This window comes from Chroicocephalus ridibundus, chromosome Z (genome assembly GCF_963924245.1).
Source record: "Chroicocephalus ridibundus chromosome Z, bChrRid1.1, whole genome shotgun sequence".
Lineage (NCBI taxonomy): Eukaryota > Metazoa > Chordata > Aves > Charadriiformes > Laridae > Chroicocephalus > Chroicocephalus ridibundus.
In genome coordinates this window covers 11,535,916-11,549,077 of record NC_086316.1, presented here as the reverse complement: position 1 = coordinate 11,549,077, position 13,162 = coordinate 11,535,916, and the positions used below count along the sequence as shown (strand labels likewise).

Here is a 13,162-nt window from a genome sequence, read left to right as displayed (position 1 = left end):
CCCTGCTCCAGCATAGGTCCCCTGCGGGGTCACGGGACCTGCCAGGAGCCTGCTCCAGTGTGGGCTTTTCATGGGGTCACAGCTTCCTACAGGGCACCTGCTCTGGCGTGGGATCCTCTACATTCTTCAGGTGGATATCGGCTCCACCATGGACCTCTGTGGGCTGCAGAGGGACAGCCTGCCTCACCATGGTCTTCACCTTGGGCTGCAGGGGAATCTCTGCTTTGGCACCTGGAGCACCTTCTCCCCCTCCTTCTGCACTGACCTTGGTGTCTGCAGAGCTGTTTCTCTCATATATTCTCACTCCTTTCTACCAGCTGCTGTTGTACAGCAGTTTTTATCCATTCTTAAATACGTTACCCCAGAGGCGCTACCACTGTTGCTGGTGGGCTCAGCCTTGGCCAGCAGCAGGTCTTTCTTGCAGCTGGCTGGCATTGGCTCTGATGGACATAGAAGCAAAGGAAAACAAAAAGATTTACTCTCCACTTCCCATCAGCAGGCAATGTCCAGTCACTTCCTAGGAAGTGGGGCCTTGGTATGTGTAGCAGCTGGTCTGGAAGACAAACATCTTAATAATGAATGCCCCATCCCATCCTCCTTTCTTTTAACTGTTACTGCTGAGCATGTCTTTGTATGTTATGGAATGTCACTTGGGTCAGCTGTCCTGGCTGTGTTCTCTCAGCCTCTTGCCCACCCTTAGCCTACTGGTGAGAGGGGAAAGTCGAAGAGAGCCCTGATGCTGTGTGAGCACTGCTCAGCAGTAGCCAAAACACTGGTGTGTTATCAACACCATTCTACCAGAAATACACAGCACAGCACCATGAGGGCAGTTATAGGGAAAGTTGACTCCATCCCAGTCGGACACAATACCAGAAGGAACTGAAAAACCAAGTGTGCTGCTTTCATGCACAAAGAAATTTCTGTAGTCAAAGCTCTGCAAGTTCTTGGTCTTCCACAGAAAGTAGTTTAAAATAATTTGGTTTTATAAACTTAGGGCAAATCTTTTAAAGTCTCATGGAAAACTTAAATTCCATCTAAAATTTAGATGGAAAAAGAGACCAACCTCCCTATTTCTTCCTGGTTTTTCCTACTTAAAACACTTTTCAAAGTTCATTTCTCATTCCTGATAATGTTTGTCGCAGAAGCTACTGAAAATGGTAAACTGATATTCCAGAATGACACTCAGAGAAGGACATTAGACTTTTTAACTCTTTCTTTGCATGTTTGGTATTGTGATGGTGTTAAGTTGTCCAAACTGGAAATTTACAAAGAATTTTAGAATGTCTTTTCATTAAGTATTCTCTACATATCGGTACATAGACAGTGTAGCATACCAGTTTTTAAGTTAGTAGATTTCTGTGCTCTGGATGTTTATCTGCTGTTTGTGTTCAACTCTAAAGAAAAGAAAGAAGCAGCCCTTTCAGCAAAAAAGAAGGAGCTGACTAGTGACATCAGCCGACTGAAAGAATTGTACGAACGCTTAATGGCAAAGTTTCCTCATCTACGGTTTGAATACAAGTAAGATCTCAGTGTGATCCTAAAAGACACTTGAAAGTGCTTTTTGGGGTGTTTTATGCATGGCTTACAAGAGTTGCTTTCCTTTTAGTGCCAGTGAATAATGACTATCTTACCTGTGATGCAAGTGAAGGCAGGGGAGGAGAGGCAAGTCAGGGAATTTTAACTGAATTAACGGGCAGCAGGGAAAGTGATAGAGTCATTCTTAAATGGCATCCTTATCAAAACCACTGGAATTAAAAATTTTGTATGTTGGTGTTTGCAAGCCGTAACTCAGCTTCAGTAGGTAAAACTGTAGAATCCGAAGATCTAAACTGCAAAAATATGTAATCATTACTTTTCAGATTGCCGCCTGAGAACTGTGAGTAGACTTGCTCTGTGGAGGTCATTGTATCCGTCTCCACCAGTCAAATATGTGTATCCCCAGGTTTATTTGCTTATGTAATAATCAGTCTGAACATATATTCCTATAGCTGTGCTAATAATAGGACCCATAGTAAAAATCAATTGAAAATTGCGTGAACAAATTATACCAAAATCAGGAAGGACATTCTTCTAATGACTTTGTAACTGACTCTTTATTGGGAAGTCTCTTGCCCTGAAGTATTTAATTTAACCATTTTCTGTGTTTTTTTTCTTAATAGAATTTAGAACTTCTTATACCAATATAATAAGCAGTATTAGTTTTTAAAATATATTTTTTAAGATGTGTGGGAGAGAAACAAACATGTGATTATCACAATTTAAATTTATTTTAAGGCATCCAGAAAAAAATTGGAATCCAAACCATGTGAAAGGCCTTGTTGTGTCTCTTATCACTGTGAAAGATCTATCCAAAGCAAAAGCCTTAGAAGCGGCAGCTGGAGGGAAACTCTATAACATTGTTGTGGACACAGAGGTATGTTTATTATTTTAATACAGAACTCTGAATGTTGAGGTGAGCTCATGAAATTCAGGGTTAGCGACCACGTGCATTGTTAGTGAATGCTTAAGAGGTGGTTCGGACCCATGTACATGTTTAAATCAGGTCAAGAGAGTCATGCATGGTTACTGGCAACAATATATATATACTGGCAACTCTTGCAGTGCCCTGTTGTCTTACTTTACAAAATCAGTTATATATTCAGGTATGCTTTGTAACTTTTCTTCTTTGAGGTTACTGGCAAAAAGCTTTTAGAAATGGGTGAACTAAAGCGTCGATACACCATCATTCCACTGAACAAAATTTCAGCCAGGTGTCTTGGACAAGACACGGTCAAGTTGGCCCAAACCTTGGTATGTAAATAAATACAGCATTTAAACTATTTTCCTTATGTACCTTTTTATTTTGTTTCTTTGCTAAAAACATGAGCTTCTTAATGGTTATAGTAATAATAATTTCTATAGGGCTTGAGGGTGTCCTGATTTTATTTTTTTCCTTTGTATCCTTTCAGCTATACAATGTTTAAATGGATATTAATTATTCTACTTTTAACTGAAATTGTTTTAAAATGTAATCATGTCTTTAGAAAGTGTTTTTTTTTTTCAAGAGAAGACAGAAATTTAATTTGAAAATTCTTACAATTTAAGGCATACTAATTGCATTTCATTTGATTTCTAGGCTGGTTATGGTAACTTGCATTTAGCCCTGTCCCTAGTTGAATATGAACCTGAACTGCAGAAAGCAATGGATTACATCTTTGGAACAACATTGGTCTGTAATAACATGGATAAGGCCAAGAAAGTGACCTTTGACAAAAGGATAATGACAAGAAGTGTTACACTTGATGGAGATACGTTTGACCCCCAGGGCACTCTGCAAGGAGGCAATTACTGGTTTTATTCATATAATAATACCGTGTGTCTGTTGATTTGTTTACTGCTCTGCATGTTCTTTGTACAAATGAACAACAACCTTTTTGTTTAGACTCATAGTGGAGATAATAAGATGTGTTTTAACAAAGATTTGTCAGTCTTGAGCTGAAATAAAATTGATTAGACTAAGAAAAAACTAGTGGCAAACTTTTTTCATAACGTAGTTTAGATTTTAAATACCTAAATTCTTATTTGGCTACGTAATCCTCATAATCCTCTTGGGAGGAGAAACACTTTGAATTCAAGCACTTTTTGAAGTAATTCATAGTTAATTTGAGGTAATTTCATAAATTATGAAAAGTTAGTTGATTTCAGAAGAAATGCATCTGTAGTATTCAAAGTCTGCAGAACTAAATTCTGTAGCAGATGAGACTGTCTTTCTCTACTGAGAACTACTGTAACTTTAACCTCGCTGCCTTTCTGTTTTGTAACTAAAACAAGTCATCAGCCTGCTTCTTTATTAACATTTAGAATGTGCTGTTTGCCAGTGGTGAATGAATCCCCATGTCTAATTCCAATTAGTTTGACTTTGTTTTTTTTTTTTTAAACCGAACAGGTGCGTCCTCACAGGCTGCACCAATATTGTCTAAACTTCAAGAAATGAAAGTTGTTGAAGTAAAACTCAAGACAAAGGAGTCTGAACTTGAGAGTGTAGAGAAGGAGCTGGCAAGTTTGAAGAATGTTGCTGAAAAGTAGGGTTTGCCCTATGAAATGTCTATCGTTTCTCTTATGTGACTGAGTAAATGTAATATAAAGAAGTATTTTTGGAGGGCATAAGCCCTGTTGAGAACGTAATATGCAGAAAATTATTCCCTTCCTCCCCCCTCCTCACCCCCAATTTAATTTGTAAGTACAGCAATCAACAATCAAATTTAGTTTTTAGAGAACACATGCAAGAAAATTTTGTTTTGGGTAATACAGAGATAAAAAAAAGCATACAATGTCTACCTGAAACCACTTGAAATTTTCCAGAGTTTCATGAAGTCCACTGAAGAATGGATCTGTTCCAGTCATATTTTGTAACACCCCTACAGAATTTCAGTTTGTGATAGCTCTTATTTTTCTCCCAAGAAAATATAAACTAAAGGGGATATCTGAGTGATATTGCTGTAAGGATTTAAATTAAATAATTTTAAGTGTATTTGATTTTCAGCTACTGAATTAATGAAAATCTTTTTAAAAGAAAGAATATTAAACTATTGTTAGTCAGTTCTGTAAAAATCCCCTGAGGAGGTAGTGTTGTGTAATATACTATCTACCAGCTGGATTTATTTTTCAAATTGTTTTGAGTTGTAATAGACTTCCAGAAATATGACTGAATGGAAGAAATGAGTTTTGCTTTTACATATTTTTTCTTTAATATTTCAGCTTAGCATTTGTCATGCTGCCAATTGGAAAAACTCTGAATTGTTGCCAAATTCCATGTCTTGCATTTTTTAGTTTTTAATATACTTTATTGGGGCTACATAACCAGGACTTGCATACGTAATAACTTGCATACCCACAAACTTCGCAATTGTTGTTAAAGAAATTATATCAGACTTTAATTCATTTAAGCTCGTTTATCCAACGGTCATCATTGTATCTTGCATGAGAATGGGAATCTATGTATTTCTTTATCTACTTATTTCTGTGTCTACTTACTTCAACTGTGAAATGGAAGTGCTGGACACACGTCATTATAGCAGTGCATATCATTACTGTCTTCAAAGGTATCGGCAACTGAAGCAGCAGTGGGAGATGAAATCTGAGGAAGCAGAGCTGTTGCAAACAAAGCTTCATCAAAGTGCTTATCATAAACAAGAGGAAGAGCTGCTTGCCCTGAAGAAAACCATTGGTGACAAATGGGTTTTTAATCTTTTAAGTGAAAATTCATTTCTGAGAATGAGGTGGATATTTGTCTGTTTGAGCAGCAGAATTTTTGCTGAAGAAAAAAATATTTTTAGCTTTGAAAATACTAGCTTTATATTTTGGAATATGTAACAAATACAGAATCACAATAGACTTGCATGGAGGTGACTTACATAAGGTTGGTCGTTCTCTTATAGTAAAGGTTATATTCTTGTTAAGTGTTTTGTATACTTTATGATTAAAGGAGAAAAGGGAAATTTGCAGGGAAGTTTTTAAATGGATTTAATCCCATATTTGAGTAATCTTTGTTTTTTCCAAGCCACCTGTTTGTGTAGATATTTAAGGTTAGCAATATAAATAGTTTGCCTAACAAGAAGGCATTGGAAAGAAGTACTGTTCGTATAGCTAAGGAGAAATGTAAAAGGAAGGAAATGCAGCAATAAGTAAAGAAAATGATGGACTCAAGTGATACAGGTGTAAACATAGTATTCTAGGATTGATGTAGTATCTTATTAGATAGTCCTCTGATTACTTCTTGATCATATGATTTGCATATACTTGGTCCTGTCAAAAAAAAAAGGGGGGGGGAGGGGAAGTGTATTTTCACTAATTTTAATGACTGTTTGTCTATTTGGTGCCCTACCAGTAACGTGTAACAAGAGCACATTGTCCTAAAGTAATCATTGAAATAGCTGACTTCAGTAATTAGCAAACATATAACCACTTTTTTCTGTTAGAGGCAAAGACTAATTTATTTCAATTGGAGTTCAGGATGTAAATGTAAAGAAAAGAACAATGCCCAATCTCAGTACTGTACTTCTTGATTCAGCCGAGTGTGAAGAGACATTAAAGAAAACTGAAGAGAGCCAAAAGAAAGCAGAAGATAAATACAAGTTATTAGAGAGTAAAATGAAAAATGCAGAAGCAGAACGTGAAAAAGAGCTAAAAAATGCCCAGCAGAAATTAGATGATGCCAAGAAAAAGGCAGAGGCTTCAAGCAAAAAGAAGAAAGAAAAGCAGCAGGTAAAAGTTCACCTTTGTTGATTATTTTCTCAGTGTCAAAAGTGGTTGCAGCAATCACAAAGTTTGATTTTCCTGAAGCCTTAATACTGTCAGATTTGGAACTTAATATACTACTCTGTAGTCATTGACGTAGAAATTGCTGATGCCTTTTTTTTTTTTGTGCGTGTGAGATTTGCCACCTTTCTGAAGAACAGGTACTATTAATCTTCTGCAGCATTTACTACATCAAACTGAATCTTAATTCTTTCTGTTTAATTGTAACAAATTTGACAACATTTTTCTAGGAAGTAGAAGCTTTAGTTCTGGAAGTTGAAGAGCTAAAACGAGAACAGTCCTCCTATAAACAACAGGTAGAGGCTGCAGGTAAAGCCATCAAATCCTACCAGGAGCAAGTTAATGCTGTGGCAGCTGAGGTGTCTCAGACAAAGGTAAAAGTGAATACTGTGTCTCGTTGTCTGTGTTGATGTTACTGAAGATACGATTCCCTAAAGCTCAAATCATAATGTCTATTTTATTGTTTGGATTTTCTTGCCAGCACTCAATTCTGTTTAGCCTAGCTAGTTATTCTTTGACTTTGTTACTGCATGTGAATTTTTTCTCCTTCCTTGTTGTGTCCTTCTCTCCTAACAACTAACACCAGCTTTTCAAAGCAAATAAATGGCTGTTTGATTTGCTTTTCAGAAATCTGTAGAGAAATCACTGAAGGAGCTGGCGAAGCAAAAGGAAGTAATTTTGTTACAGGATAAAGCAATTACAGACAAATCTGCAGAGATAAAAAAATGCAGAGAACAAAATAATGAATTACAGCTTAAGCTTAAAGCATTAGAACACAGCATCGGCAAACGTCAACAAGAGAGTGCTGATGCTGCTACCAAGGTATTTCAGAACTGTGTTTTTCCTTGCATCTTGTGACCAAGAACAGTTATTTCCCTTGCCACATGCAAAGTAAATAGCCTTTTTTCTTAATAAGCACTGTCATACTTGTAGCTCTTGATGTGAAAAGTTTTATCCCAGGAGGAGGGGGTGGAAACTGTAAATTTTAACAGAGCTTGTCAGTACGGACTAATAGAGAGTAGATCACAGTGAGAAGGTGATCAATGAGAAGAACATTCTGAGTGTAGGGACAAATTAGGTAACTAATTAAAGAAGCTAATGCCAAGATTTAGTGACAATGGCTTAGCCCAAATATAGAAAAATGTATTCCGCGTAAATGTGATGGGGATGTGTGAAAGCTCTCTTAAAGTCATGGTTCATCTAGAGTCTTGGAAATCACATGAAGCATTGTAAAGGTATGCACCTGTGCTGCGTTGGGATGGAAGGATTAGTGTTGCAGAGTCATTTCAGGATTATTTTTTTTAATTATTTTTCATTTGCATTTGAGAAGGCGGGGGGGGAAAAGCCTTAACGTATCTTCTTGTTTACAGTTGACCAACATGCTGAAAGAGTATGAATGGATAGCTTCAGAGAAAGCACTTTTTGGGCAGCCAAACACGGCCTATGATTTCAAAGCTAATAATCCTAAAGAAGCAAGTCAGAAGCTGCAGAAGCTGCAGGAGAAAAAAGAGAAGCTGGGAAGGAATGTGAACATGGCAGCTATGAATATGCTTTCTGAGGCAGAGGAAAGGGTAAACATTCTGTGCTTTAACTTTTATGGTGTTGTACATAATGTAGCTTTTTGTTTTCATATGCTCTATTTCTGAATACACTAAAAATAAAACTAAATCTTCATGAGGTGGCAGGAAAGCTTTTCTTAGATCTTTTATATTAATCTTACCTTTTTGAACTAGTCACTTGTGCACTAGTTTTGTAGGTTATGCCTAAACTTGACTTTGGATGGTAAACACAGTAATTTCATTCCTCCCTGCCCCAGTCCATCCTAAGTTGGCAGCAACAGCATTAGGCAAGCTTTGTGGTATTACACTATCTGAGAATTACATCCTTTATCAAAGGTTGGAGATCAAAAAACTGTTCATCTTCAAGCATGGTAACTTGAAGGTGTTCCAGGGTTGTCTTGAATTCATCTGTATCTTGAGGCTATTTCAGGATTCCAGGATTGTCTCAAAACTGTCCACTGAATGACACTTCAACTTTGCTAGTACTGTTTCATGATTAGAAGTGGCTTGTTCTTCCTATCAGCCTCCAGAAACATCCTTTCTTCTATGGAAAGGCAAATGAAATATGATTAACTTCAAGTGCAACTTTCAGAGTAATACTGGTCTTCCTCTTTGATGATTGTTGAAAATTCTAATGCATTAATTTGTAAATAATACCCTAAAACTCAAATCCTGCATACAGCTAAATGAATGCATTGGATCTGAATCTTGTGATTAATGGCTATTTCATGGTTACAAAACCAATAAGCAGTGAAACTGAAAGATTAGCACAAAATGTATTTGAGCACAGAGTTCATTGAAATGAATCTTTTCTTCTCATTGCACTAGTACAATGACTTAATGAAGAAAAAAAGAATTGTAGAGAATGACAAGTCAAAAATTCTTGCAACTATTGAAGAGCTTGACCAGAAGAAAACTCAAGCTTTACATATTGCTTGGAAAAAGGTATGACACTTGAAATGTAATCTTCACATTTTAGCAGAGGATCAGATTTATTGTAGATTGCTGTTTTGCTTATCTCCATGGGAAAAAGATGTTTCTTTCCAGAACTAATCTCCCTTGCCTACTATTTAAATTATTAAACAACCACTTTGTTTCTCCTGTTTCATCTCACTTTTGAGAACAAGACATGACTTCTCTGAGAATTTTAAAGATACAGTTAAACCTGCAAAACTACTTGACCATTCCTTTCTAGAGTCCACAAAAACTTAAGGAAATTTAAGCTACTGGCATGCTGAAATCATTGTCTGTCACGTGGAAGCTGGACAGAAGTGATACAGTCTATTTTTCTTTTTGTTTCCTTAAGCCAATATTTGACCAGAGCTAAAATCCTCTGGTTCTGTGTAGCCATATGGTGTAGGGCTGTGGACCTGGGCTACTGTTCCTGTCACTGATAGGATAGGTGATATTGGAACAGAGCAACAGCTGATTTATGTTTCTGTTGTCTAAGCACTCTGCCTTCTTACTAGTTCTCTCATATCGTGAACTGTAACAAAAGTATAAAATTTTCCCTTCCTCTTTCTACGTGAAAACTCTTGACACATTCTTTTCTGCTGTACCACGAGAAGTTGTACTTCTTGGCCATTGAGAAGATTCATTATATCAAAGATTAAATAGCTCACAAACGGTTTTAATTATTACTGTCCATATTCAAGATATTGCTGACAAAATGGTAGCTTTTCACTGCAAAATCTTGTCTGGCAAAAATTAATGAATTATATGTAAAAGCATCATGGGTGGTGGAATAAGTGCATTCTCAGATGCATTCTTTGATTTAGGAAATCTTAATCTACATTTACAAAGTTGTGTCCCATCCAGTACCTGGACATTGCCTAAGTAATCCTGGGAAGAAAAGGAGTGGGGAGCTTTCCGGTGTGTGCCTCTTACAAGGTTTTTATACTTTTAATAGTTCTTCAGTTGGGAGAAATCACAAATTACCAGTTATAAATCTGAGGTAAGCCATAACCTGGCTGATAGCATAAAGAAGCCTTCTAATAGTTCTTTCATTTGATCCTTCTAAAATGCTTAGTATAAGGTGTCCTCTATGTATATCCCTTGGTGTTGCTTCTCTTTTCAGTAAAGAGAAAATAAAAGATTCCATATGCTAGTATTTTGTCACTATCCTGTATGTGCTAATCTTCAAGACATAAGAAGTCGTTGGGTTAAATTGGGAAAGATGGCTAGACCATAGTGCAGCTTACCACTAAGTTTTTAGCTGTTAGTGCTCTTGATTCAAGGCATGTACATACATCTTTTGTGGTCTGACTTCTAGGTGAATGAAGACTTTGGTTCCATTTTCTCAACACTTCTGCCAGGAGCCAAGGCTACGCTCGTAGCCTGTAAAAAACAGAATGTCTTGGAGGGTCTGGAGTTCAAAGTTGCCTTAGGAAACACCTGGAAGGAAAACTTAACAGAACTCAGTGGAGGACAAAGGTTGGTAAACTTTGTGGGTTTTTTGTTTCTTTTCCATTGCAGTTGTGTATATAGTTCACATGTCCAGCTAATTTTAGTTCAGAAAAGCAAAAAATGAATCTTTTCCCTGGTCAAGTCAGGGACTCTGTCTCCTTCCAACCTGACTTAATATTGAAAGCATTAATAATTCAGTGCAGCTTAAAGAGGAGTCTGACTTAGAACAATGCATTACTTGGTATATGATAACAAACAAAATTTTACTCCATGGAGAAGTGACAAAAAATGAATTGAGTGGTGAGAAAACCTCATTTAATTCTAAGTAATGCAAAGGTACCATTGAATTAAATGCTCCAGCCTTTGAGTTGCAATCTCAAAAATTCTACATAGACAAGTTCTGCCCTGGTGTCAAAGTAGTGACAGTTTTCTTCTGCAGTGATTACAGCTACTGTGTAGGGTATGTGCTTATTTGCAACTTCTAAGGAAAAAATCTAACACTGAAAAGTAGAAACAGAATTTAGGAAGACATGAGGCAGAGACATAGAACTTTCTGAAGGACAGAATGCTTTGAGAACTGTACGTTGAAGAACATCACTGCAAAACTCGTAATTGAAAATAGGTAAAGCAACAGTATAATTTTAAATATCATCACCCAACTAACTTGATCTTCCAAAAAAAGAAAAATGTAACATTTGCCATTTCTGCCAGAAGGCTTCACATTTTGAAATCAGAAGTTGTGGCAGAAGCTGTCATTCTGTCTCTTCAGAACTTATAGCATGAATCTGCTTTTGAGAGAGCATTTTGTTACTACCAAACAATTGTTTTCATAAGCCAAAGCCTCTCAAACAAGAAGGTAAAACATAACTTTCTTGTTCTCTATATTAGATCATTGGTGGCCTTGTCCTTGATCTTGTCCATGCTTCTCTTCAAACCTGCCCCAATTTACATCTTGGATGAAGTGGATGCAGCCCTTGATCTCTCTCATACCCAGAATATTGGGCAGATGCTTCATACTCATTTCAGACGCTCCCAGGTATGATCTTGAAACTATTGTGATCATCTCTTTGTGCTTTGTTATTTTCAGCGGCAGCCTGCCCCTGGGGAGTCTCAGCTCTTCAAGCATTTTATTCCAGAGATGTGTTGTTTCTAAGTTGTTTCAACTGGAGGTTATGCAGATGATATGGCAACTGTGAAACTTAAGTGCATTACATTTTAACGTAAGCTGTTGCTGTAGTGTCTAAAAACCAGGGACTAATAGGGAAGAATATCTGTGATATGATCGATTTCAGGCATGACCCACATCCTGAATAATTTTTTTTTTTTTTTTGCTAGAGTTCTTTAACCCAAGGTTTAAAAATATTTTATTTTTGACTCTGTTGAAATAAGCCAGGCAGTAGTGGAAAGCATCTGTACCACTGTGGCTTGTGCATGAAAAAAATCTGTAGAATTGAAGAAAATCATTACTCTGAGCGGAAGGCAGCACCTACCTCTATTTGGTGGTAGGACATGACCTTTCCAAGTTATTAGACAGATGAGGGGGAACATTTGTTACCAGTATTGTAAAACAACTCGAGCAGTATCTGTAGACTATGAAAGATCCTGCATTCTTACAAAACTCATGGCAACATTTTTTCCAGTGGTCGATGCAGCACTAACGGACGTTCTGTTGTGGCCTATATCCCAGACCAGGCGCTGGGATACGGACAGAGGCGCACATCGTGTACATTAACATTCTGTTGGGCTTCAGTTACATTTAGAGTATTTTTTTTGAAGAATTACCACCAAGATATTAGCCAAATAAAGTAAAAGGAATCCTCTTTTTAGAAGCCTTTTCCAATGTTTAAAGTCTTTATTTGGATGGCAGCATTTAATTTACATTAAGCTTTCTGATTTGTTTTAGTTTATTGTGGTGTCCTTGAAGGATGGAATGTTTAACAACGCAAACGTCCTCTACAAGACCAAGTTTTTGGATGGGGTATCCACTGTTGCAAGATACAATCAGTTTCAAGGCAGAGATAATGCATCTTCCCTTAAGAAATACCAGAAAGGACGTAATCGTAATCGTGACAAAAAAAGATGTGTAGAACTGGGAAACATCCCCAATGGTTACAATGTTGCAAATGCAGTAGCAGCTTCTTAACTGTTATCTGTCCCCAGGCTACAGGTGGACCAGCAAGAAACTGCCTAATTTTAACCTTTTTTTTTAAAGTATTTTTAACCTTGAAAGGGTCTTTTATGTTTTAGCTTTTAGTTCGTATCCACACATCATTAAGAACTGAAATTCACAAGAAGCTATTAGCTAAACTGGCTGCATTTGTTCCTGTTGGTGTCCCACAAGTAATTTCCATCATTTACACAAAGATGTGCATGAACAGTGGCTCTGTAAGCTCAAGAGGAGGAAATGAAGACTTTGAATGAGGAAAATCTGATTTGACTTGCACATTTACAGTGTTCAGAAAACCAGTTGCAAAAGTGTAAACGCCATCTTTGTCTCTTGTTGAATACCACAGAAACGTGGCATACCAATTTTTAAGCTACTATTAATTGCTTTTTAAGGACAAAGCTAGTAATCAACAATTTTAGCTCCCAAGTTTTGTAATTTGCTGCACTAACGTTTTTAGCAATAAATATATCAAACAACAACCTGAATGTCTACCTGCTTGCCTGCCTCGCTGTTTTTCATTGAATAGTGCCTACTTAGAATTAAACACTTTCTCAATTTTGAGCTTCCTGATGTATTTCTCAAAGTTTTACTATTTAATTCTGTACTCTAAACAGTAGAGGTAAGAGAAAATATAAATATTTTTAGGCATGGTCATAATCAAATTCAGACAAACTCAAACATAGAATCCTAGAAGGGTTTGGGGTGGAAGGGACCTTAAAGACCATCTAGTTCC

General features: G+C 36.9%; 1 protein-coding gene across 3 annotated transcripts in view; it reads left to right on the top strand.

The window, feature by feature from the left end:
* The window catches only part of SMC2 (structural maintenance of chromosomes 2), a 21,776-nt gene extending 8,614 nt beyond the window's left edge, over window positions 1-13,162 (top strand). The window contains exons 12-26 of one of the 3 annotated variants that reach the window (XM_063320109.1): window positions 1,401-1,518; window positions 2,275-2,413; window positions 2,671-2,790; window positions 3,116-3,320; window positions 3,926-4,061; window positions 5,082-5,206; window positions 6,050-6,243; window positions 6,528-6,671; window positions 6,925-7,119; window positions 7,668-7,868; window positions 8,685-8,801; window positions 9,766-9,810; window positions 10,129-10,289; window positions 11,151-11,298; window positions 12,166-13,162. In XM_063320109.1, coding sequence (XP_063176179.1) covers window positions 1,401-1,518; window positions 2,275-2,413; window positions 2,671-2,790; window positions 3,116-3,320; window positions 3,926-4,061; window positions 5,082-5,206; window positions 6,050-6,243; window positions 6,528-6,671; window positions 6,925-7,119; window positions 7,668-7,868; window positions 8,685-8,801; window positions 9,766-9,810; window positions 10,129-10,289; window positions 11,151-11,298; window positions 12,166-12,405 — 2,288 coding nt within the window. In that variant the 3' untranslated portion in view covers window positions 12,406-13,162. Of the gene's footprint in view, window positions 1-1,400; window positions 1,519-2,274; window positions 2,414-2,670; window positions 2,791-3,115; window positions 3,321-3,925; window positions 4,062-5,081; window positions 5,207-6,049; window positions 6,244-6,527; window positions 6,672-6,924; window positions 7,120-7,667; window positions 7,869-8,684; window positions 8,802-9,634; window positions 9,811-10,128; window positions 10,290-11,150; window positions 11,299-12,165 lie in introns of those variants that run through there. The other 2 variants (XM_063320110.1, XM_063320111.1) reach the window with 2 other exon arrangements.